We start from the raw sequence: 27,308 nt of genomic DNA, 5'->3' as shown, positions 1-27,308 counted from the left end.
AAAAAGAAAAAGGAAAAACAAAACAAAATGACAACAACAAAGAACAATAAGGACGTGTCCTGGCCTGATGTCAGTGAGTTTTGCTGAGGCTTTCTGGTTACATGGGAATATGATTATGATGTACAGTTGAGTATTTAGGAAGCAAGATATAAAATTATAAATTGAAATAGGGGCCGGGCTTATGAAACGAAAAGATTTTGTATTTAGTTTTAAGAGACTTAAGGTCTAATTGAGACATATGTATGCAAAAAACACATACCATGTGTCAAAAGAACTCTGTGCACATGTGCCATCGGGCTTTGGAGGAAGTACGGCTGTGGACGTGATCTTGGAAGGAAAATATAGGACCTAGGCCAGTGATGTTCTGGAAAGGTATTCTTTCAGGAAGAGACTGCATGAAAGGAGGATGCTCCCTAGAAACGTGTGAGAAATAATGAGTCCGTGATTTGAAATAGAATGTGCTGGAAGGTGGCATGGGAGAGTAGGTTAGAAAGTTTTATGTGAACGGCAAGTGAGACCCATTCAGTAAATAACAGAGAGATTGTTGAAGGTTTTCAAGAAATACCATTTTAATTTTTTGCTGTGTCTTTTTTTTAGGTTTTATTGAATTATAGTTGATGTACAGCATTTGATCATTTCTGCTGTACAACAAATAATTCAGGTTATACATATACACATGTCCGTTTTTTCTTTTTTTTTTCTTCAGGTTCCTTTCCCATATAGGTTATTATAGAATATTGGGTAGAGTTCCTTGTGCTCTACAGCAGGTCCACATTGACAGTCCATTCCATGTACAATAATGTGGTTTATTTTTAAATAGCTATTATCCTTCTATGTGGACTCCAGAGCCTAACTTATAGTGGATTTCTTAAGCTTTTCTCCTGTGAAGACATATATGGCTGAAGCATATTATTCTTGACAAATTGCAGCCAGCTTCCCGATGTCTTTTGTGGAATGGGGTTTCCCACTTAAACACATTCTTCTTTATCCTGAGTCCCGAGACCCTTGGGCTTTTCTGTCACTGTACTTTTTTCTTATGCAAATAGTCATTGTATGTTTGTGTTTGTTTTATTAAGCGAGTGGTGGTGTTGTTTTTTAAAGATCGAGTATCTCCTAGGCACCATTCCTGGTTCAAGGCAAGCTCTCTTTCAAGGGTCAGAGAATATTTTGAGCACCGTGGGCCACTGAGTTTCTATTCCAAGTGTTCAATTCTATCTCTGTAGCATGAGAGCAGCCATTGACAATATAGAACTCAAGGGAGCGTGGCCGTGCTCCACAGAAGCTTCATTGGCAGAAACAGGTGGCCAGTTGAATTTGGCTCACTGATCGTAATCTGCCAGCCCTGCCGTAGAAAACCAAACAAATGAAGATGCCTGCTGTCAGGGAGTTTACATTCTCTTCGTTTTCATATCTAACATTCCTTCTGCTCTGTTTCCTATTCCTGCTGTTTCGGAGTCAAGAGTCCAAAACTTCATTTCTACTTACCGATTGATAAGAAAGCCTCTTTATTACTAACTATTTAATATTTCCCAACAACACACACCATTGATTCTCCCAGATTCCCAGGAGGAAGGGAAAGAGAAAAAAATCAACTGCTAAAAAAATATCCTCCACTTAGAAAGAGGCACTTACAGAACTCTTCTTCCTAATATCCTGAGGGTCAGTCAGGACATGTGAGGAAAAATCTGAAATCTTTAATTAGGAACAAGCCCTTGGTAAGGAGGGTGTGTGTATGCATCTTTGTGGCTCACATTTTTTTTTTTATTTCTTTTTTGCTGCTGGCTCATGCTAGCAAATGCCTTACTTATTAATTGCTTCTCAACTTTATTTTTACAGAAGTACCATCATTGGATTTGTCTGATTAGTTTTGATTTTTATCCAAAATGATTTTTTTTCAACCATTTAAACTTCTATTGGATAAAATGTCAGGGGAAGGATCGCAACCTCTGCCAATACCAGACTTTTTCAATTGCTATATTCAAGTTTCTTTTCATGACTGTTTTCCAGGAGTTATTTTCCTACTTATGTTACAGTCCATATTTCCTACCACCTACGCTGAAAAAAAAAAATCACATATCTAAGAGAATATTTTTAATGTTTAGGTTTTTGAGTTGAAAAAGTGACCCTTTTGGAAAATAAGTATTCCTGTGATCAGATGCATGAAAAGATAAGTGTTGGTTTTCTGTGTTGTAGATGCACATATTGAATAATTTCCTGTTCAAATAAAAACTAAAGTCTTTATAAAGTTTTAACTCTTCTGTATACAAGAATATCTAGCAAACATCTTTCAAAAGTCTTAAGGAAAACCATTCTCATCTACTTAAACATCCAGTGAAAATCTGGGAACTTGGCTCCTCTGCCTCACATTGACATGGGTTATAAATGGTGTTAGTTATAACTCTTAGCTCATCTAACCTGTATTTTATTACCTTTTGCTCCAGAACGCATCGCAAACAAAAAGTTCATCTTCTTCCCAGAATTTCCGGTTAGCAGTGCTGTCTTTCCTCTCTCAGGCGGTCAGTGACGACTTTGACCCATGCTAAGTCTTATTTGTGTTATTGATAGAGGGGTCGTTAGGAATAGTCCAGGTTTAGGGGCCGGAGGTGCCTGGGACAGAAGCTGGCTCTTACTTTTTGGTAAGTCTGGCTTGGGCAGGTTGGCCTCAGCCTTCACCTCTGAGGGCTGGGACATGCTTCTCACTTTTTTGGTTAAAATAAGAAAATACACATAAAATACGGTTAGTGTCCTACTTGGCAGTAGTGGTTAGTAAAAATGATATTTCATTTTCCACTTATCTTTCTGGGATATGCCTTTAACATTCCCTCCAGGAGTTCCTGGTGTGGCTCAGCGGGTTAAGAACCCGACATAGTGTCCGAGAGGATGTGGGTTTGATTCCTGGCCTCGATCAGTGAGTTAAAGATCTGGTGTTGCTGCAAGCTGCAGCATAGGCCGCAGATGCAGTCAGATCTGGCATGGCTGTGGCTGTGGCTGTGGCCTCAGCTGCAGCTCCAATTCCACCCCCAGCCCAGGAACTTCCATAGGCTGCAGGTGCGGCCGTAAAGAGAGAAAAAAAATTTCCTCCACCTGGTTGGTGTTCTTGTTGTCTAGGCAAGTGCTGGCTAGTCGAGGAAAATGATCCTTCTACCATGAATGTGAGAAGGGAGTCTGCTCTTATCAGTTTGAGAATCCCAGTCCACCGTTAGTTGGGTGCATTTGTTAATGAAGAATTATAGCCACTTTGAATGTCAGGGCAACACCTCAGGTGTTGAGAAGAGCTTTATTTGAGGCAGGCATATGTCCATTCACTGTAGAGTTTCAAAGGTGACTCTTCGCTTTTAAAAGAATCGGAGTTCCTGTGGTGGCGCAGTGGTTAACGAATCCGACTAGGAACCATGAGGTTGCGGGTTCGGTCCCTGCCCTTGCTCAGTAGGTTAACGATCCGGCGTTGCCGTGAACTGTGTTGTAGGTTGCAGACGCAGCTCGGATCCAGCATTGCTGTGGCTCTGGCGTAGGCCAGTGGCTGCAGCTCCGATTCGACCCCTAGCCTGGGAACCTCCATATGCCGCAGGAGCGGCCCAAGAAATAGCAAAAAGACAAAAAAAAAGACAAAAAAAAAGAATAAATATGCCCTTGAACTTTGAGTACTTGATTTTACTTAATTTCCCCCCAAAACCCACCTTTTTAACTTGAAGCTTTCAGTTGTGCATTTTCAGCTGCGGACTTGTTTTAATAAAGGGCCATAGTACATGCATTTGTTTTAGCGAGAAAGTGGTACTTTACATCTAGGTAACTCTTGCTTCTTTAAAGGTAGTAGGGTGAGGCTGGCCATTTCTGCTCGAGTCTAAAGGACTTCTCTACTTTCATTTTACCATCTTTGGGTCTACTTTATCTCATTGACTGAAAGATGAAAAAGAACTAGGATTAACTTGGGATTCTGGTTGTGGTTCTGAGGAATTGAATGTCAGTGACCACCAGCCCCCTGTCCAGGACTCAGTGAGGTGAGAGGGTCTTGCTGATGGGAGCCCATTCTGCTCCTGCCTGCTCTGCCTTCGCTGCAGTTGTGGTGTTTATACTGTGTCAGCTTTTATTAAGATGAATTATGATCATTTCCATACAGCTGGGTGGCAGTTGTGGGAGTTTACATTATCCAAGCAAAACTCAGACTTGCTCAGCCAATTTAGATGTCAATAAAACATTTGTTACTTATTTCCAGTTTTATCATTGGTTGTAATTTATACTTAGAATTGAAAATGTTAACATGTGTGACTGCGTTTGTTTTAATTAAGTGTATAATTAGGCTAATGAACCTTGTAAAAATGTAGTGGTGCAATCCTTAATATAATCTAAGCAGTTAAATTTCTAATTATGCATCCAGAATCATGTACAAAGATGAAGCCTTTCAATGGCTTGCTTTCTGGGGCTCTGTTCTTCTTCCTTGCCCTTTTTTGGGGGGTAAGAATCATTGTTCAAAAGCCATGACGAGGAGTTCCTGTTCTGGCTCAGCAGGTTAGCAGGTTAATAGCCAACATAGTATCCATGAGAATGTGGGTTCTATCCCCGGCCTCAGTGAGTGAGTAAGGATCCAGCATTGCCTCAAGGGGCGGTGTAGGTCCCAGATGTGGCTCGGACTTGGTATTGATGTGGCTGTGGCGAAGGCCTCAGCTGCAGCTCCTATTCCACCCCTAGCCTGGAAACTTCCATATGCCGCAGGTAGAAAGAAAAAAGCACAAAAGCCATGATGAAAGATTTAAAGGAAATTTGTACGTATTATTTCAGGAAAATTATTCCGAAGTGAGTTTTGTAGTGAACACTGTATTTTCTCCCCCCTAAATTTTGGAAACGGTAGAGGGAACAGGGAAGAGGTGTTGATCTGGGGCTGTTTCAGCTGTAACAGAAGAAAGGAATCCACTTGCTCAGAAGGCATCTGTGCCCTGGAGGGGTTTACGTGAGATTCATGCCTGGGGTGCAGAGGTGCTGTTCCCCGCCCCCCTGTGCCTGCAGCCCTGTCTTCATAGATCTGCCCTCCCTGCCGCGCTGAGGGTGCCCCCCTCCCCCTGGCTTCCTCCGGTGCCCTCTGGCAAGGCCAGCCTGCGCTTCTGCCCCTGGACTGGTCCTCCCAGCAGCACTTGCCCTGCTTCTCTTCTCCTGCTCCCTCTTCTGTTCGCAAAGCGGTTTCTTCTTCCGATGGAAAGTGGTTGCCCCTAGTCAGGAGTACTGGTACCTGCCACCAAGAAGAAAAACCATTCTCTCCTCCAGCCCAGTGACATCCCAAGTGCTCTGGGCTTCACACCCTTCCATCATTTTCTCTAACAAGCGTGTTACAGGAACCACCACACCCTGGGTGCTCAATTCGTTTACCTTAGAATGAATTCTAGTTGCTGGTTGCATTTGCAGAATAGATACCTACAGCTTGTTTCTGATCGTCTGAGCTGCCTTGCCCCGGGACGAGGGGGCTGTGGAGATGTGTCTGCTTTGCACACACACATTTTGCAGGAGGGTGAAAGTGTTATTAATTCGTGCTGATTTCCCTTCAGAGGGCACTTTTCCTTCTCGGTCTAGCCGTTATGTTATCAGTTCAATTTTCCTGGGAAGGTTTTTTTTTTTTTTTTTTTGAATAGTTCATTCCCATTCCTATTGCAATCATTTTCACCTAGTGAAGCAAATGAGATAATTTTGCAGATTGTACCACTTTCCTTTTAAATTAATCCATTCTTTTTGAGAGAATGATTCTAATAGTGTGGTCAAGTACTTAGAAATCAGCAGGCTGCTAACTTCTCCTTAATTCAGTCTGTTCCGTTGATTCCCTGATCACTTGCTATGTCACTCAGGGTGAAATTCCTCCCTTTCTGCTCCTCCGTGGCTCCCTCCCCTCCCCCATCAGTTCTCTAGTCTCTAGTGCTGAGAAAAGAGATTCTGAGTTTGGGTTTTTGTTTTTTGTTTTTTGGTTTTTTTTTTTTTTTTGGTCTTTTTGCCTTTTCTTGAGCCGCTCCCACAGCATATGGAGGTTCCCAGGCTAGGGGTCGAATCGGAGCTGTAGCCACTGGCCTACGCCAGAGCCACAGCAACACGGGATCCAAGCCACGTCTGCGACCTACACCACAGCTCATGGCAACGCCGGATCATTAACCCACTGAGCAAGGGCAGGGACCGAACCCGCAACCTCATGGTTCCTAGTCGGATTCGTTAACCATTGCGCCACGACGGGAACTCCGATTCTGAGATTTTTGTGATGACTTTAACAGTGCTGGATTCTAAAACCTCATTTAATAAACTTCGATATTTCATGTAAATATGATAGTGTATTTATTCACGATTTTTAACATTTTTACCATATGTTAGAATTACTCATGCATTTGGCCATAGATATAATGAGGGCTTGTTTAGAAAGATAGCATATTTATTCACTAATAAGTGAAGCATGTCTTGCCTTTTTTTCTTGGGATTATTATTCTAGAATGATTCCTGGGATGGGGTGGGGAGTTTAAAAGTAGATTTAAGAAAAGAAAAATAATTATTGGAGTTCGCGTTGTGGCTCAGTGGGTTAAGAACCTGACTAGTATCCATGAGGATGTGGATTCGATCCCTGGCCTCGCTCAGTGGGTTAAGGATCCAGCGTTGCCTAAAGCTGCAGCATAGGTCACAAATGCGGCTGGGCTCCTACATTGCTTTGGCTGTGGGATAGGCCAGCAGCTGGGCTCCAGTTCAACCCTCGCCTGGGAACTTCATATGCTGTAAGTGTGGCTGTAAAAAGAAAAAGAAAAATGATTGTTTAGATCGATAGAAATCCATAGACCTATTCAGCTGAAAATATTAATATCACTTGTAGAATTAAATGACAGATTTCCAAGTTACATCATTTGAACTCTCATGAATACTGAGAGGATCTATTGGAGATATATTTACAAATTTGAACAAATTTGATACCAGTTACCTGCTAAGTAATTTCCATTAAAGATCATCTCTGTATGTATTTCTCTAAAACTATTTGTGGGCTATTTTAGAATACTCAAAACATTTCAGAATATATAAAACCATAATCATTATTCATCACTTTCGATCACAGAAATATGGTAACCACACTGAGAAATTGCTCATGATCTCACAGAATAAAAACGAATTAACGGGAGTGACTCTTGCTAGGGCACATTTTTACTCAGGGACTGAACACGTGAACTTTAAAGATGCACTGTTGATCTGCAGAGGCAGCTTTTGGCAACAAGTGTGGCTCCACGTTACGGCTCCGTGAGGACTGCCAGTGGGTGGCCGAGTCATCTTGTCCTTCAGCTGTTGACTCACGTGGTTGCATGGATGGGGACGTGGCTCAGTGTCTTCTCCTAGTTCCACAATTACTAGTAACTGTAATTTAATTTGACTTCTCTATTTTTCCCATTGAATAGAGCCATAGGTAGAGTGTAATGATTTGATGCTTTTGATAAAACATAGAAACAAACAGTAGGGAAGCTTAGGGAGGTAGATTGTGGGCTTGACAATTATTGGTGTGGTGCATTAGGGAATTGGATCCTGCAGAATAAGGACTCAGACAGTGAAGTTTCTCATGCAGCTTTGTCAGTGTCCTTTATCTTACCTTTGTGCTGAGAGCATTTTCATATTTATCTAGTTCCAGTATATGACAGCAAGTTACTAAAAACAACTGTCATATTTTTCTCATCAATCACTTAGATTCTTACATAGTAGGTGCTAATTTAGTAACATGACAAAAGGCAATTTAAATGCCATCTCCTCTTATTCTTGCAAGTAGGTATACTTGACCCTAGTAAACACAATGCCTCTTTGCCACACTTAATAATAAAAAGTAGAATGAAGTTAAACAGTGACTCAGTAAATAGTCACACACACACACACACACACACAAAGGTGAAACTGCAAAAGAAAGAGCAAACAAACGAAAAAAGGACCTTTGCTGCTTCATTTCAGTTCGTTTCAGTTCAGTCCTGTATCTGGAATAAGTGAAACTATTATGTATAAAAAAGGATCTGAGTCTAAATTTTATTTCCCTTGTTGTATTTGGCAAAAAAAAACTTCTTAGAAATAGGAGACCTGTTTGTCTCAGCTCAGCTCAGTCACCTATTCGTTCAGCTGTCGTTTGTCACGACCTGCTGACTCTGAGAACTTGAGCTGTGCTGCTGCTGTCTATCTTCTGCCTCCTCCAGGAGCTCACCGTGCAGGAGCAGAGAGAAGGGGTGCCTCTAAGTCCTAGAGACAGGGCAGCAGCGAGACGAATAACCACAGGTACCGAACAGGTTCAAAAGAGGAAGGAAGCCATCCACTGGGGTATCTTTCAACTGGAAAGTACATGCAGCTACCATGCATTGTATTCCATTGGCTAATACAGATAGGCGACTGGAAATCCTGGTGTCTTCAACTGCAATTTATGCAGGATTTGAGATGGCAGTATCTGTATGGGCATTTTTTGTCTCTAAATAGTTAGAATTATGAGAGAAAATGCAAGCTTTGGGCAAGCCAAAAATAAGTTCCTAAACATTTTAACATGGTTCCGACTCAGAAGATATACTCACTGTCAAGCGCATCAGAGCATCAGAAGGAGAAGGAGGTGAAGATTCCTAGTTCTTACAAAGCTGTGACATGTACAGTGTTTGCTCTTTGCCCCGGGGGATGTAGAGGTCAAGGAATTAGTGCTCTAGACTGAGTATATTTCATGTTTGCTTTTCTCCTTCCAGCTCGGTCTCTAAAAGTTCATTCAAGCTTTTCTTTCAGCCCGAGGTTTGGGAACACGGGGCAGGGCTGGATGGTGACTGGCAGTGGTGGAACTTAGCCCTGTCTTTCCTTTTTCTTCAGATGCGAATAAGGGCAACCAATTACTCACTTCTGGGAGACCTACCAAGTTTTGAAATTCAGAATATGAGGCACTATCAAATTCAATGCCAAGAATGGAAACCTTTCTTCTTTCTCTTTCTTTCTTTCTTTCTTTCTTTCTTCTTTCTTTCTTTCTTTTCTTTCTTTCTTTCTTTCTTTCTTTCTTTCTTTCTTTCTTTCTTTCTTTCTTTCTTTCTTTCTTTCTTTCTTTTCTTTCTTTTCTTTCTTTCTTTCTTTCTTTCTTTCTTTCTTTCTTTCTTTTCTTTCTTTTCTTTCTTTCTTTCTTTCTTTCTTTCTTTTCTTTCTTTTCTTTCTTTCTTTCTTTCTTTCTTTCTTTCTTTCTTTCTTTCTTTTTTTTTTTTTCTTTTAGGACCGCACCTGTGGCATATGGATGTTGCCAGGCTAGGGGTCAGATCAGAGCTGCACCTGCTGGCCTACACCACAGCCACAGGAGCGCAGGATCCAAGCCTCATCTGCAACCTACACCACAACTCATGGCAACACTAGATCGTTAACCCACTCAGCGAGGCCAGGGATCAAACCCACCTTCTTATGGATCTTTATCACTGAGCCATAGCGAGAACTTCGAAATACTTCTGTTTTTGAAATCTTTCCAATTTTTCGTCTCAAGTGGACAACACGTCTTGGTTAGCCTCTCCTTACCTTTCCTTCCATGGAAAGATGGGGTTGCCATCAGCAGGGTCCCAGCTGGCTTAACACAGAAACTTACTAGAGCCCCTCACAACCCCATGCTCACCCATCCTGCACGTGGCCATAGCCCCTGAGCCATCAGGGCAGCTCTGCTTGGAGCATTTTGAAGCCTGGAGAGAAGGATTCGGTTTATTTCAGAAGTATAGCACCTGACAAGCCAGAAACGGTGGCTCACATTTATTGAAAGGATCCATTTCTACAGACCATTTACACTGTTGTGATTTTTGTGTGTGTGTTGGTGTTATTTTCAAATGTCTGAATAGCGATTTAATGCACCCCTTTATCAGGCAGTCTTTGTAAATATAATACCAGCACTAAAGCAATAGGCCATGGTGCACGGTGGAAATATGACATGTGTAATGATTTGCATTCTTAATGTTCCAGAACCCTGGGGTTATTAGTAAAACGATTGGAGAAAGGTGGTAAAGCTGAGCAAGAAAACCTTTTTCATGAGAATGATTGCATTGTCAGGATTAATGATGGCGACCTTCGAAATAGAAGATTTGAACAGTAAGTGTGTGCGGGCGGCCTGCGCTGCTGCTCCTTCCTGCGTCAGGCGTGGCAGAGAGTGGGCGAGGGGCGTGCCTCGGACCACGTGTCTGCCGTCTCTGCCTTCACGCTGGAGAGGAGTATTTGCTGCCATTATCTAGCTTTTAAAAATTTAATCAAACTCCAGGTAATTACTCTCATTAGATTAGCTTTCCAAATGCCCTCTGATGGATGTAGCACTTCTTAAAATATTATGGGCCCAATTTAGGCTTTACAATTGGGCCCCCTCTCCCCTTTTGAAAAATGCACCGGGAGCTCGTTTTTATTGTATCTTTAACTCACATTCCCAGCTTTGTGTTTCCCCATGACAACTCTCAAGACACATAGGCAGGCGAAACTCCTTGGAACCTCAGTGTCCACTCAAATTTTTTTTCTTCCAGATTCAGGCTCTTACTCAATTAAAGAGAAAAATTGTCCAGTTCCTATAAAACCAGGCAAACCTGAGCAGAAATCAGAAGGTGTTTAAGACCCGATGATGTAAACCAAGTATAATGAAAAAAATTAAAACTATTGGAAAAAAAATCGGGGGTTTCATTTTTCTCAGCTCAAAAAAGCAAAAAAAAAAAAAGTAAAGACCTGATGGTGGATCCAGATGAGATGGAACAGCATATCCTAGGGGGGTCATGAATTAGCAGCACTGGGACCAATGGAACAGCATATCCTAGGGGGGTCGTGAATTAGCAGCACTGGGACCAACGGCTCTTGACATTTCGAGTCACTGAGGCCGCACTGGTCTCCTTGAGATTTTTGCAAGCATAGAATTGGATGCATTTTCCCATACACAGCAGATAGGCACTTTCTGTGGTTTTCTAAGGATATTTCTAAATATATTTTTTTAAAAACTCGATTGGTCCCCTCGTAAGGAAATATTTTATGATTTTTAAAAGTCGTATTGGATAACGTTGTAGGAAGAGGGGTATATTTAATTTCTATTAATATCGAAATAACAACCACCTCGTGTGCTTAAAACTACAGTACGATTGAGTGATTTTTCAGTTGAGGGCCCAGCATTTCATCGGTAGTTGTAGATCATTTTGTCATTTTTATTTAGAGACTGAGAAATTTATATTTGGAGAAACAGCCCTGCTGCTCTCAGAGCTTGCAAACTTGATTGATAAATGGGTTACTGGAATTTGGTTTTCAGTTTCCACAAAGGCTGTCAGTCCTTGTTGCTTAATTAGTATACTTAATTAAGCTCATAATATCTTCGGGGCTGCCAGTCTTAATTTGCTAACCTTCCTTTCTTTCTCAAACCCAGAGCACAACATATGTTTCGCCAAGCCATGCGTACATCTATCATTTGGTTCCATGTGGTTCCCGCCGCAAATAAAGAGCAGTACGAACAACTCTCCCAGAGCGAGAGGAACAATTACTATTCGAGCCGCTTCAGCCCCGACAGCCAGTACGGGGACCCCAGGAGTGTGAACAGCGCGGGCCTTCAGACTCTGCCCCGGGCGCCCAGGCCGAACCCCCCGCCAGAGCACACGGACCCCCTCCCCCGACTCCTACCTCAGGGCACGCAGCCCTCCGGAAAGCCGCCCGCGGCTCCGGCCCCAGCCGCCCAGAATGTGTTCAGTAGCAACCTAAGCAGTGGGTACAGCACCAAAAAAGTAGGCAAGAAGCTGGACATCCAGCTCAGGAAAGGTACGGCCCGTCTTCTTCCTCTTGTTGCGCGGGGTTTATTTCAGAAATCCAGCCCACCAGCCTCCCAAAGCACCCCGAGGCTTTTCTCATGATCCTGTGACCCACCGTTTTAAGAAAGTACTTAAAGTTGTATTTTTTTATGCTTTTCTGACTCGTGTTGCTGAATAAATATGAGCATGTAGACGCTCAGAGGGTGAGGCTTTACACCTCATGCTTCTGTGAAAAGGGGGGCCGTTCCCACTGCAGTAACACCGTTGATGACGCAGGAACCTGGCTCCGGGATGTTCCCATCAAGCCCAAAGCAATAGTGGGGCTTTTGGGCGCGCCGCCCCGTTGATGTCCTCAGAGATGGACTTTAGGGGCCCTCCGTGGCAACCCCGTCCCTTCCGAGGAAGGGGTCGATTCCTTTGAAGCCCCTGGTGGTTCACGGCAAAATGCTGAGAAACCAGGCCACTGGCCTGTCTCCTGTTCTGCCAGAATCTGGCACCACTTCCCTCTCCGGCGATGCCAGGGGAGTTGGAATGGGTCTTGCTCCTCCTCTGTTACATCCGTGTGTTGTGTGTCTGCGGATCCTGGTGAACAGGAGGCCCGCGTTTGCGCGCCGGCTGCCCCCGCCCCAGGCTCAGAGCCGGCTGCCTGCCTTGACGTCCTGCTTTGCAGCCCCTGCCCCGCCAGGCGTCAAACCTCCACTTTCGCTGAGCGTTTTTATATGTGTTTAAGTCACGTCTTTCAAAAGGGTGTCATTATAAAGATGATTTCTTTTACGAGCTCAACCGAGTCCTGCAGTGAGTGGAAAGGGACCCAGGAGGAGCGGGAGCTTCCTCAGGTCACGTGGCCATTGGTCGCAGGTGCGTCTGGGACGCTTTCCGCCCCCTGACGTTTCGATTTGGGGGACGGTTCACAGCACTGGAAACGCTGAGACTCCCATTCCCTTTCTAAATCACACTCCCTCCTTGAACTTTGTGAACCGCTGAGTCCTTCTTTCTGGTTCCTGGCTTCTTCAGCTCCACATCCCTGGTTGACGTGATGAGGAACTGACGGCCTCCCTCCACTTCTGAACCACTTGTAGGTACAGAGTCATATTAGCCTGAACTCCTTTTAGCTCCATTAATGCCTAAGTACGGGAAGAGCAGATTCTCTCTCTGCCTTTTTCCCCCCACTCAAGTGACAGGACCTAGTTTTTTTTTTCAAATTTTTAATTTTTATTTATTTTTATATTTATTTATTTATTTGGTCTTTTTAGGGCCGCACCCACAGCATAGGTAGGTTCCTAGGCTAGGGGTCCAATCCGAGCTGTGCTGCCCGCCTACACCACAGCCACAGCAACGTGGGATCCTTGACCCACTGAGCGAGGCAGGGATGGATCCCGTGTCCTCGTGGACACTAGTCGGATTTGTTATGGCTGAGCCTCAATGGGAACTCCGGTACCTAGTTTTTAAGCAAAAGCAAATGAGAAACACAGAGTATGAAAAATATAATTCTGCTTGGACTCTCTTGACAAAGGTAGACCATTTTCCATTGTCATAAAGATATTCGTTCATAAATATCTCTGCCTTTTACTCTTGAGACAGGCATGTTCATTATTTATTTACAGTTTTCCACATAATTATTATGTTAGCACCTTGTGATACAATATAAACTTTTAATATGCAGTGAAATTCTCTTTGCCATTAAAAGAATCACTCTTGTGAATACAGAAATTAATAGTTTCATTTTAATAGCATTTCAGAATATAGGATGGCATTTTATAGAAGTTAATTTAGAGAGAATACCTGCAGCCAACATAAAAATAGAAACAATGGTTTCTTTTAAATATTTCTGACCTTGAGGAGTCTCGATTATATGGAACCTCACAGATCCAGCTTGATTTTAGTTGATTAACTGTGAGAATGTATGTCAAAAGGCAGAAACTGCCTGTGCATCCTGCCAGAACTTATAAATATGTTCTATAAAAATAAATTCTGTTCTACTCTAAATAAGAATGAGGAAGAATGCTCATTATCTTTGATTAATACTAGATAGAGTTGTTTTAATAGTCATCATTGTAGGACATTGAAGAGCCTTTCATTGTAGTTAAAAGATAATAATTTCAGCAATGAGTATTGCTGCATTTAATGGTTTTAATGAAGTACATCAAAAAGGTAGGATTTGTCAATATTAAACTTTAAATTCACTTTGAACTGACACAATCTGAGTGACAGAAGCTCTTCATAAACTGAGATCCATGCTAGGGGCTCAGAAGAGGAGCCTTTGTTAAAATGATTCTTTGGCATAATTTTGGCTCTATGTCACATGACATGTCAAAATAGAATAGCCCCGATGTACTTGCTTCCATAATTATGATTTCTTAATATTTATTGTCATTCTGGCATTCTCAAATACCCCGCTCTTTTGTAGAAATTAGCTTTTTAATAAAGTCACAGGAGAAGGTCAGTGATCTATTTCAGTCAGTGCAAAATGTTTTGTTGGCTTTGCTAAATGAAAATTGATATCTATTTATCTTTCTTTGAAAGGTCATTGTCTGAACTTTTAGCTTACAGATTTAGGGGTTATTGCCAATGTTTTAATAATATTGAGGTTCATATAACAATCAGCCTTTGTACTTCATAGAAATTAGTATTGCAAAAGGAGAACAATTTAGAATTCTTCCTTAATAAATGTTATTGCAAGTCATTAGAGTTTCATGAAAGCACAGAGACATATGGAAACGTCCCAGCAGAATAATTAGGAAAATTTCATATAGACAGTATGCCATTCAAGTCTTCACAGAAGACTTAAGAAATTAACAGCTCAGGCACATTAAAGTCATTTCAGACCTGGAGTAAATGAATGTTTTGTTTGAATTTGAGAAGATTTACTGTAGGTTTTGTTGTAAGTATAATTGATTGTGTTTGCTTCATTTCTGCTTTGTTTCTTCTTTAACCCACATTTTTATTCATATTTACTTGCCCATGTTTGTTTACCTACAGATTCATACACTTGCTTATGGTTTTTTACTGAGTGGCACATCACATGAATGAATTCTCGTGTAGATTTTTCACCTTTATGTATCTCTTTATTCCTCCTATATTGAACCAGTATTTGTCCTCATGTCATTTGAACTGGAATGGAACCTAATATCTTAAAAAATAACTTTCGAAATCCATCGTCATTACAAGTGTTACAGAAAATCTGCGGTTCATTAGAAATGTGTCATTATCTGCGCATTTTTTCCTTGGTTCATTCTGGCTCATTGGATGTTGGTTACAGTGACATAACAACCCCTGTTCACTGTTGAGCTCATACGAGTGTCTGTCGAGAGAGCTGCCAAAGAGCCTGGAATTGAAATTATACCCACGAGCACAGTGATGGATAAATGTCACACTGATTTCAGTAACTTTAAACATAAGATGGTGATCCTCAGACCGGGTAGCCATGATCGGAGATGAGTAATTTGCTTTTTTTTTTTGGTTTGTTTTTGTTTTTTAAGAAGTACGCATGGTAAGTTTAGGTGAATTATAAGAGAACTAGGCAAAGATAGTATGGTTCATCCTGTCAGGAAATCGTTGTGAGTAATTACAGTTTGGGGAGGTTCTGTTATCTGTATCTAGAAAAAAAATTTTTTTCACTGTTTCTTTCCACCGTCCTGGACTTGTTCTCTTCCTTTTCTCCACCTCCCACCCTTTAATCTGGATACCGTTATTGCACAATAATATTAGATATTTGAGGTACTATGGGTTTTAACAGATGGGTTTTTTTTTTTTTTTGGCATAGAGAAATTATTTTCATAAGCAAAGATTTAGGCCAGTTTAGAAACATTCCTCAGGCATATTTGTGTATTACTTTCACCTGCGTAGGCTCCCATCTCTTAGACTAATGCGTTTTGCTAGATAGACCGTTTAAATCTTCTATAATTTAGTCTATTTTGAAAAATCTATTACAACTCATAAAGTATTTCAGGAAAGGTAGGCCACTGTGAAAGTTACAGAATGTCCACTTGAGGTAGAAACCAGTCCTTTGTGTATGATATCCCTGAGACCTTCACGATGTCTCACTTTATTCACCTATTTTTTTTCTATCCTGTATTTAGGTACAGAAGGTTTAGGATTCAGCATCACTTCTCGGGATGTAACAATAGGTGGCTCAGCGCCAATTTATGTGAAAAACATTCTCCCAAGAGGGGCTGCCATTCAAGATGGCAGACTGAAGGCAGGAGACAGACTTATAGAGGTGAGTGCGGTCTCTGTGTCTGAAGTTCCACAATTCTTGCAAAGGTCCCTTTTCAAGGGTCAGATTCTTTTGGACGTTTTCATGCAACCTGAAAGGAAATTGGATATTTCAGCAGAAACATGCATCCTAAAACAATCATATTTCCTCTTTCGTTTTACATTTTTCTGAGTTCTTTGATGAGAACTATCTTTTCGTTTAGTTTACCCATAAATTTGTAGTGACTTGGACATTTGGTTCGTGAGATAACATAACATTTTGTCATTATGTAAGTACATTGTCTGTTAGGTTATATTTCTGGATGACTTTAAATTTATGTCTGGCAGTAGGGAAATGTTATCTACTCTGGAATCAGAGCAGAGACAAATGAAGTAAATGAAAACAGTGTGTCTTGATGAGAAGAACAAGGAAATTTGGAAATGTCAGCATGAAGAATGAATTGAGACATAAAAATCAAATGTCAGGGAGAAAAAGAAATAGTTTTTCAAAATTTCCTTTCAGTTTCTCATGTGGTTTCAGTTCATTGGTCTTTGAAGCAATCTTTGACATACACAAAGATGCATAATTTCTCTTTGCATGAATATTGTCCATATAGAAATAGAGGAGGAAGATTGAGGAAGAATAATTTTTTTTAGTGGTTTTTCTTAGTATTGTCTTGAGAAAACATAGTCTGTATTCTTAACGGCAGGTACTGTTTCCTAATTATTGACTAGCATTCAAATACTAATGTTAAGAAAATTTTTATGATGTTGTCCTTTTTTCTTGTAGTTTCATATGTTGTTTTGAACTCTCCAGGTCAAGTTCTCCTCTTCAAGATTCCTTGAAAAGTAACATAGGGGAGGCGTCCAGATTTTTTTCCCATGTCTACGCTTTGGGTCTAGAGTCCTTAAGTCTTACTCTTTCCTTTGTCGTGTTGGCTTGATGCCATGTTTTACAGGGATGCTGATAGAAGCTGAAGAAAAGGCGAGCTTTGAGGACACGTTGTATTTAGGGTCTTGTATCCAGAAAGGTCCTCTAGTCTTCTGGCTGTAAGGGGGTGGTGGGGGGAGATTTCCTCCAAGTTTGTAGTTGTGGCTTGTTTCCTTTGGGAAGAGCCAGGTGGATCGTGAGACTGGTTATCTTTAAATCCAAAAAACGTCTGTCCTATTGTCCCTCGTCTCCCTCTCTCTCTCTCGCCCTTCTATCTTGCTAAGATAATCACTTTATTTTTGAGTCTCCCTTTGCTTATGTAATTGCTTTACTTGGGACACAGTTGCTTTTCGTTTTGATGCATGGAAGGCCTGCAACCCCTGTCTCTTCAGAATTAGGCTTTATTGTCTGTATCTATCACGTGTATTTTAAACCTAACTTTCTAGTATCCGTGGTTGTATCTGTACAATGTCAGCAGTTCTGTGGACCAAAGTTTTTTCTGAGTATCCGGATATTTGCAAGCTGACATTTTTTTTAAAAAAAGTATGAAGTGACTAATTTTTAAAACAATTATCTGGAAAGTTTTTACTTTCTTTGAACCTGTTGTTACTGATCTATTTCCTGCACTCTCTCTCTCTCTCTTTTTTTTTTTGTCTTTTTATTTTTTTGGGCCGCACCCGCAGCACATGGAGGTTCCCAGGGCAGGGGTGGAAACAGAGCTACAGCTGCCGGCCACAGCCACAGTGACAGATCCTAGCCGTATCTGTGAAATACACCACAGCTCACAGCAATGGCAGATCCTTAACCCACTGAACAAGGCCAGGGATCGAACCTTCGTCGTCCTGGATGCTGGTCAGATTCATTTCCACTGAGCGTCGATGGGAACTTGATTTCCTGCAATCTCTTGATGGTAGTACCTTGACCTCTATCAGATGGGTTTTCTTTAATTTTTTTTTTTTGTCTTTTCTAGGGCCACACCCATGGCATATGGAGGTTCCCAGGCTAGGGGTCGAATCAAAGCTATAGCTGCTGGCCTACGCCAGAGCCACAGCAACTCGGGATCCAAGCTGTGTCTGCAACCTACACCACATGTCATGGCAACGCCGGATCCTTAACCCACTGAGCGAGGCCAGGGATCAAACCCACAACGTCATGGTTCCTAGTTGGATTAGTTTCCACTGCGCCATGACGGGAACTCCAGTTTTAATTTTATATTGGTGTGTCATTGATTTACAATGTTGTGTTAGTTTCAGGTGTATAGCAGAGCAAGTCAGTTATACATATGTATACGTATTGTTTTCAGATTCTGCTTCATTATAGGCTATTATGAGATATTAAGTATAGTTCCCTGTGCTGTAAGAAGGTCATTGCTCGTTACCTGTTTTATATACAGGAGAGTGTATGTGTTAACCCCGTTCCCTGAGTTTGTCCTTCTTCCTCACCTGTATCAGATGGTTTTAGGAGGCAGAAAGGTTCCAAAACATATTTCAACGACAGGAAAGTTTTCATATTACTATTTAAATAATTTGCTTAATTGCCTTAGACAAGTGTTATGTTAAAAGTAGTATAGAGTATTTTTTTAAAGAAACTTTGCACTTTCCTTTCCAAAGCCAGTAAGTTTTGTGTTGACTTGGCATTTTAGGTATATTTGTATCACTGGTTACTTGTTTTTCTTTTTCTTTTTTTAAAAATGTTGTTGGAATATAGTTGACTTACAATATTGTGTTAGTTTCAGGTATCCACTCTGTCTCCGATTCTTTTCCCATATAGGTTTTTCCACAATATCGAGTATACTTCCCTGTGCTCTATAGCAGGTCTTTGTTAGTTGTCTGTTTTATATACAGTCGTGTGTATGTGCCAATCCCAACCTCCTCATTTATCCCTCCCTCCTCCGTTTCCCCCAGTGGTAACCGTAAGTTTGATTTTAAAATCTTTGAGTCTGCTTCTGTTTTGTAACTAAGTTCATTTGCAGCATTTTTTATTAGCGTCCACATAGAAGTGGTCTCATATATATGTCTTTGTCTGCCTTCCTTCACCTGGTTACTTGTTAATGTGCTGGTGGCTATGCTTTTGTTTTATTGATGAGCCCCGAAACGTCGACTGTGTCCTGTTTTCGTTCTAGATACCCGGTCTGCTCTGCATTTCTTCATTAGCCCCACCAGCCTGCTTGTTACTAGATTAGGGCAGAATTTGCCTCGAAACGTGCCATGTTCCACAGCAGACGCGATCCGTTCTAGAATGCGTGACTTGTCTCCTATTCCCTGTTGGCACAGCGTGGCAGCTGACAACCTTGTGTTTGTTGTAGGTGAACGGAGTGGATCTAGCAGGCAAGTCCCAGGAGGAAGTCGTTTCCCTGCTGAGAAGCACCAAGATGGACGGGGTCGTGAGCCTTCTGGTCTATCGCCAAGAAGATGCCTTCCACCCAAGGGAACTGGTGTGTACATTCAGAACACATGAAACCTTTCTGATACACATGAACCAGGGATCTGGGCTGGCGACCTGGTGGCCAGGGTTCACTGAGACATTTTCCAAGCAGTTTCTGTATTTTGTATTACCTCGGAGCCTTAACATAAATAAGATAAGCATTCTTTTCTCGTATTTCCTCAGTTTTGGAACTAGACATCCATGGTGTTGAGGGCAGGAGTATCTGAAAATCCAATTGCAGGGGTATTTGCTAGGGCAGCACATGTTTATTACTGAATGCGTTTAGATGGACTGATGGACCATGGAGACGTCAATTATTTCATAACTGTCACTTCAGAGGCTGTTGTTGAAAGCGTGCCATCTTCTCCACTACGTATGACAAATTTTCATATTTCAAGTTTTCAGGGTACGTGTGGCTAAATCAAATAAAGATGCTTGCTTACTGTTGTATGAAAAGGAAGGAACATAATTAAATACAACTATTGAAAATAAAAAGACCTGAGTTGCGATAAGCCCCAGGGCCATTCATGACTAATATAGACATTATGTGGAAAGACATAAATGAAAAGGCATGTGTTTGCAAACTATTTATTTCACTTTTTATACATATGTCAATACATCCCAATTTTAGGTAGGGATGTTTACATAGTATTGGTGCGAATGAATTACCTATATGAAATTGACATAGTTCTCAGTGTTTTTCTGCAAAAAGACATAGGTTTAATTTCTATGTAAAAATAATATTGGAAGAATCACCTGTATCCTTTGTTTTGATGTGGTAAGAAAATTGTTGTACTTCAGGTTCAAGGGGTATTTTAAATATTTTAAAACAGATTCTAGCTGGCTTCTTTCAGGATATTTGAAATGTTTCTCAGATAGCTTTTAGCTTATCTAAACAGTAATTAATCTGGATATACTAGACTGGGTAGCTTTTAGGGATACAGTTCCTGAATGTATTCAATTGTCCTAATTCTCTTAGGCTGATATTTCAAGCATAGATGTGTCATGGTTAATAAAAATTTCCTTATATTATAAAACAGATCAATTTGAGTCATCAGACTATCCCATCCTTGGGTTCTGCACACATTTACAACTTACGGTGATTTCATGGAAATTTCCGATCGTGTTAGGGCTGAAAAGTAAACACTGGCGCTTTAGGTAGTTGTTGAAAAATGACAACAACAACGTCTTTATTTCTATTTAAAAATGTGGAATGCATTATTTCTCAATTTAAATTCTGTTTTCCAATTTCCCCCTCACTGTCATCCAATTTTGTGCTTAAAATGCCACCTGATCCTAAATCTGGAGTTGTCTCTATTAAATTGTAAATGAGCACTTAAAGAAAAACAACCCACTCAGCTTTTGCCGTGATTTGCTCAAGCTTTAGTCCTTCCTCGGTGTATGCGAGCCTGGGTGATAGTTGGCATTAGTTGGTTGCCAAAGCTTCAGCATTGCTCTTACAGCCTTCCCCAAGTTAGTGCCAGCAGAGAGCCAGCTTAAGGTCATTCAGGTTCTTCTGGTCCAATTTTGATCTTCCAGGCTTCTGTTTTCCCCTTCTGCTGCCTATGTCCCCCCCCACCCCCCCACCCCCGGCTCGGTTATTTAATTTATTGCTTGTGAGCTTTTCATTAAGGAGGGAGCCAGTAGGCCGTCAGTTTACTATTCACATTGCAGCTGCTATTCAAGATTTCAGTGAATAAAATCTGAAAACTCAAAGGGGAGGGGGGTGTTTAAAATGATCTTGAAATCCAATTAACAGAACTCTTTTTCTCTGTTTAGGGTGCCTGTGTTTAAATTCTGTGTGTAAAGCAAAATACTTTTTTTTTTTTTTAATCAATAAGTGCCTTTTTTTAAACAAGCCAACCTTATAACATTCTGTGTAATTAAAGCAACTCTATAACACTAGACAAAATTCACATTTATAACCAGTGTAATATTGCAAAGTATAGGGCTTGTGGTTTAGACTGTGGTTCAGACTGTTATTATCTGGTCTAGCTATCAAATGACAATATACCTTCTAATTTAGATTTAGTTGGGAAAATTAGAAAACAAAATTAGAAACAGTGCCAGGAATAGAAAAGCAGTTTGGTGGGGTTTTTTTGTTTTTTTCCTCCAAATAATAAGTTCATGATGTCCTGTGAATGAGCAAGTAAAAATTTACATCTAGAAAAAAATTGTAACCCACCCCCTCCTTAAGACAATATAACCATATTAGTAAAAATTTGGAAGACAGCAATATATCAGCCACAATATAATCACCCTCTATATGTTTTGTGGATTTTAAGAACCAACAATTTTTCTCCTTCAAAGTAAAGCTTTGTGTCCCTGTGTGTTGAGGATGGCTTTGGTCAGTCTGTATTTATGTTTTTCTTCAATTCTTCTAGAATGCAGAGCCAAGCCAGATGCAGATTCCAAAAGAAACGGTAAGAGCTTTGTCTTTTGCAGGATGCAGAGATGTTGGAAAGATAACCAGGACTAACTTCTTACTAACTAATTATGAAGCTCTTTGTCCTCTCTTTTCCTGGCTCATAATAGATCCTACCTAGGTTTAATCAAAGTGGTTGTCCCTTAGGCGATCTACTGGTACTGTCCCAACTGGAGAATATTTTGTGATTATTTTTGATGAGACAGGGATTTAAAAAAGACATTCCAGACTTTCCTATTGACCTGCATAAAAAGAGGGACCAAAAGTAGTGAGCTTAGTAGTTTGACACATACATGTGTGTATGTATATATGTCTCTATTATAGGACTTCATGTGTTGTAAAGTGCTATTTTGTAATGACTACAAAAGTGAAAAAAGGAAAACTCGATTCCAGCATAGAAAAAATAGGGGAGGGCCAAAGCACAAAATATGTATCCTAAAGAGGAAAAATAAAAAAAAAAGTCAGCAATCAGGCGAAACATATTGTGTCAAAATTTACATTTACAGATATTTTAACTGATTATCAGCGTTATAGCATATTATAAGGGGTTAATTCTCTGAAGAGAAATGTTTTCACAGCTTAGATTGAAATACACAAATAAGTGTGTCCTTTTAGAGGATAAATCATATGATAGGCTGGAAATAAAGGAATAAGTTGAGTTCTAGCAGGCAACGCTAACACAGTGAAAGTAAGGATTGCTGTATCAATCTCTGCACTTACTTTGTCGTGGATGCCCTGCATGGGGAAAAAAGAGAGGGTGTATTATATTGACGTACGATTCCATCCCGTGGAAATTCTGACAGTCAGGATCTTTTCTGCATTAGACAGCATAGCACAGAAACATGTCATTCACAAACTCTTGTGCGTAAAGTGAAAATTCAGCAAAACCATATATCCCTGATGGGCGATGTGGATATGTATTTTTCCAAAATTTGGCATGTTAGGTAGACAGAGCAAAAACACGAAGAATTTGAATAACATAATTAACATTATTAATAGCATAACATCATTTGGTTTTTCTTTTACGTATTCAGAAACAGACAGGTTTGAACCTAATACAGTGTTATTTTCAAATATTCCATAATTGCAAAAATAGTTGAATACTCAGACCTCAGAGGAAAATCATTAAACAAGTTTAAGGATGTTACATGTTCATTAATATAGGTTGTAGGGAATTCATAGCTTTCATTTTTTTAACCCATCAAATCAATACTAGGTCTGTGATAGTAACTCCGAATCACAATGTGTGTGTGTGTGTGTGTGTGTGATGGTGATGGGTTGAAAGGTGATCGGAAATCAAACAGGTTAATTCTAAAGAATAAAGTGGGGCACAAGAACGATTTATTCTACTTTAAAAGACAGTGATGAAGGCAAAATGTACTATAAAGTCAGAATACTTAAAATAGTGTAATGTTGTTGTCAGACTAGATAAGCAGGTCCTTTAAACACATTAATGAGGAGGGAAGTGGTCCCAGTGTTTGTGTGTGTGTGTTCATGTGTGTGAAAGGAAGCATTTCCAAGGAGTGGGTAAGTGTGGTTTATTTAGTGTTTAGGACAGTTGGCCTTTCACTTTAAAATGTTAGGTGCCTTTTTCTCACCACACGCCAAAATAAATCCCACTTGACTGTGAAATTGAACCTACAACGTACCAAAAAGCATTGAGAAGATAGAAAAATTTCCCTGTTCACTGGGGATAGTGAATACTTGTCCAGGCATGACACAGCCAGTGGTGTCCTAAGAGAGTAGCTTGATAGATTTGTTTATGTATACATATGGGGGTGTGTGTGGTTTCTTTTTTTCTTCCTTCTTTTTAGGGCTGCACCCTTGGCACATGGAGGTTCCCAGGCTAGGGGTCCAATCGGAGCTATAGCCGCCGGCCTGTGCCACAGCCAGAGCAACGCTGGATCTTTAACCCACTGAGGGAGGCCAGGGATCGAACCCAGCAACCTCATGGTTCCTAGTTAGATTCCTTTCCCCTGTGCCACGATGGGAACTCCTGTTTATATATGTTAAAAACTGAGTAGAGCAGTAAGCACACCATATAATAGTTGGAAGATGAAAGCTGAATGTGGGAAGCATTTTGCAACATGATTCTTGGGTGAAGAACTGTGCCTTTGTTGTTTGGAATCTTAACATCATAGAATTTTTGGAAAAGCGCATGACGTCACACAGGCTCTGTATCTGTTTATGCCTAAGATGAGCTGAGATGAAAATGACGATATACAGTCAAGAGGGGCACGTTCTTTCGAAACGCGTGGCCAGTCCTGGTGAGGCAAGGGTGGATGAGCTCGGAAATGTTCCGTCACTAACGGGTGGAAACGGGCTTGGCTTTGGATGTGGTATTCCATCGAGAATGTCAAGGGCTGTTCACCTCTGCCCCCCACCCACAAGGCTTTTGTGTTCCAGCTGGCACATCCCAGCAAGTGACAGTTCAGCCACCTTTACCAAAGACATGATACCTGTATATGTGTGGTGTCTGACTTCCTATGACAAATGGGAATTTTTTTCTGAAGAGGGTTTTCCAAGTAAGGTTCAAAAAAAAAAAAAAAAAAGGTACCGGTTTTTCCCCTAAATATTTTCTTTTTGATTTCTTGTTCTTCGTCTTGTCCTCTTGCATCGGTGCCTCTCTTTCCGCTTTTGCTGTGCAGTATACCATTTGGAGCTGTTCCAGGCTTTGTGTTAAAATTATACTTTAAAAATGGACTTCCAGGGCCGCTCTCTGTCCCTTTGGATGGCAGGTCATTAAGTTCACTCAAGTCATGAAATTCTCTGATTTTGTTTCATTGTTCAGGTGATTTTAGGCACCTAGAGAACAGAACGTCCTGAAGCTCAGTTAGTGTGTTAGTGGATTATCACCATGACGCCCGTAACTGATTAAGGCTGAGACACTTCCAAAAAAGGTCTTTTTAGGTAGATGAGGAGGGCTCTACCAATGGCTTGTGGACTTTTTAAATATCTGAAATGTAGATTTCTGTACATCTTCTAAATATTGTACTGACTCCTGAGAGCGAGCGACGAGAAGCCCTTCCCAGTTTCAGGTTCTCCATCCAGATTCCAGTCGGGGGAGGATAGTCCCTTTAATAAATGGGGGTGGGGAATCTGGGCAACTAGTGAACAAGAACACAGCTGGCTTCCTATAGAGCACCATATGTAAAATCCAACACAAAATAGCTTAAAGATTTAAATATAAGACTCGAAGCCATAAAACTCCTAGAAGAAAAAATATGGAGTGAGCAGTTTGACATTAATCTTGGTGACGATTTTTCAGACTTGATACCAGAAGCAAAAATAAACAAATCCGACTATATCAAGTTTAAAAGCTTCTGCATAACAAAGGAAGCCATCAGTGAAATGAAAAGGCAACCCATGGAATGGGAGAATGTATTTATAAGTCATGTACCTGATAAAGGATTAATATCCAAATCAGGGAAACAAAAACTCAGAACGTAATAGCCAAAAAAGTAAACAATCTGATTAGAAAATGGACAGAGGAACTGAATAGACATTTTTCCAAAGAAAAATGGCCAACAGGAGCATTACTAGGTGCTCAGCGTCATTCATCCTGAGAGAAGTGTAAATCAAAACCACGATGGGTGATTACTTCACATCTGTTAGAATGGCTGTCATCGAAAGACAAGATGCCACGTTGGTGAGGATGTGGAGAAAAAGGAACCCCTGTACACTGTTGGTGGGAATGTAAACTGGTGCAGCTGCTATGGAAGACAGTATGGAGGTGCCTCAAAAATTAAAAATAGAACTACTATATGATCCAGCAGTTCCACTTCTAGATGTTTATCCAGAGGAAATGAAAATCTGGATCTCAAAAAGATATCTGAACTCCTATATTCATTGCAGCATTATTTACAATAGCCAAGATATGGAAACAGCCTCAATGTCCCTCAATGAATAGATGAAAAAGATATTTTACACATACACACATGAGTGTTATTGAACCATGAGTAATAAAAATATACTGCCCGTTTGTGATTATAGGAGTGGACATTAATGGGCCTTATGCTAAATGAAATAAGGCAGAGGAAGATAAATACTGGATGATATATTTATATGTGGAATCTTAAAAATTCATACTCAGAGATAAGAATGGTGGTGGTGACGGCCTGGACAGTAAGGGGAAAAAGGAAATGTTTGGCAAAGCGTATCAACTTCTAGCATAAAATATGCAAGTTCTGGGGATCTAATGTAGAGCATGGTAACTATAGTTAATAATACTGTTTTATCATCAAAAGTTGCTAAGAGAGTAGATTTTAAATGTCCTCCTGACAACAAAGAAGTAGTAATTATATGAGGTGATGGAGGTATGTTAGCGAAGCTACAGTGGTAATCGTTTTGTGATATATAAATGGGCCAAATCAACGCTTCGTACACCCTAAATTAACACAAGGTTACACAGCAAATATATCTCAACAAAGCTGGAAATAATGGTCAAATCTTACAAAGCAAATAGGGGCCCTAATGGGGGGATTGCAATATGGATTGTTACATCTTCGTTCAAAACTTTGTATAAATTCTTTGGGACCCACTGACCATTTCTCTAAGCCTGTAATGTAAATGCATTTTAATAATCTAGATAGCGTGGATGAAAGTACAAATTTTTTTAATTTGAGTTTTTGTTGACTCTTTATACTGTTATACACGAATCGTACGTTGACCTTAATAGTTTGGTTTTGAGCCTCAAATGTTGCTTTTATCACAAAGAATTTTATAAAATGTATGGTGTTTCTTGTGCTTTAAATGGTTAAACTTATTTTAAAGTCATGATTCAGTGAAATTCTTTTCAACGTAAATGACTCAAACTTCCTTCAAGTTAAGGATTTCCTAATGCTTAACGTGTTTCCCCTTGGGAAATGTATCTTAGTTATTTTTTATTGTCTTCCTTTCACAGTATAGTGATAAAATTAATAGCTTTAAAATTTATGCTGTAATTTCTTTTGACTCTTGAACTCAGGTTATTTTGAAAATCGTGTTAGTAGTGATGTCTGTTTTAAAAATGAGACTTCTTAGATATAGCAAAACTATTCTGGAGTAGTTAGAGTGCACAATTAAAAACTTCAAGAAAGGCCCAAAGAACTCCAATATACCCTTCTCCCACATTCCCCAATTGTTAATATGTTACTACACTTGATAAGTAATATTCTTTCATCTTCCTCTTCCCCCTCTCTAATTTTTCCTCCTTTTCTTCCTACTATATAGCTTTTTTTCAGCATTGAGTTAAATCGTAAACAGAATTCCCCTTTATAAGTCTTTCACTGTGTATCCTAAGAACAAGCACATTTTCTTATGTAACCAGCTTATAGTCATCCAAGTCATGAAATTAACATTGACTTAACAGAGCTGTGTCACTGGTCGTTTCCACCACTGCTCTTTATAGTTAGTGCGCAGAGGTGAACGAATGAGTGATCACAGAAGAATCAAATTCTGGTCCAGTTTCCTACTTAGTATCATGCATGGCATCTAGCTGTCAAGTCACTTTGGCCTTTCTTAATCTGAGACATTTCTTCAAGGTCTTTGCTTTTCATTTTTGAAGAGCAAATTACTTTAAAAATGTCCATCGGAGTTCCTGGTGTGGCTCAGGTGGTTATGACCC

The 27,308-nt window shown here is 40.3% G+C and overlaps 1 protein-coding gene across 22 annotated transcripts in view; it reads left to right on the top strand.

Moving 5' to 3' along the window:
• The window catches only part of PARD3 (par-3 family cell polarity regulator), a 629,826-nt gene that overhangs the window by 353,091 nt on the left and 249,427 nt on the right, over positions 1–27,308 (top strand). For 14 of the 22 annotated variants that reach the window (XM_047755490.1, XM_047755482.1, XM_047755486.1 and 11 more), the window contains 5 exons: positions 9,931–10,056; positions 11,354–11,739; positions 15,809–15,948; positions 19,160–19,288; positions 21,663–21,701. In XM_047755490.1, coding sequence (XP_047611446.1) covers positions 9,931–10,056; positions 11,354–11,739; positions 15,809–15,948; positions 19,160–19,288; positions 21,663–21,701 — 820 coding nt within the window. The remainder of the gene's footprint in view (positions 1–9,930; positions 10,057–11,353; positions 11,740–15,808; positions 15,949–19,159; positions 19,289–21,662; positions 21,702–27,308) is intronic. The other 8 variants (XM_047755497.1, XM_047755500.1, XM_047755498.1 and 5 more) reach the window with 1 other exon arrangement.

The sequence above is a fragment of the Phacochoerus africanus genome, chromosome 12 (genome assembly GCF_016906955.1).
Source record: "Phacochoerus africanus isolate WHEZ1 chromosome 12, ROS_Pafr_v1, whole genome shotgun sequence".
In the NCBI taxonomy this organism is placed as follows: Eukaryota; Metazoa; Chordata; class Mammalia; order Artiodactyla; family Suidae; genus Phacochoerus; species Phacochoerus africanus.
The sequence above is the reverse complement of the archived record's forward strand: the minus strand, read 5'-3'. Positions and strand labels throughout refer to the sequence as shown.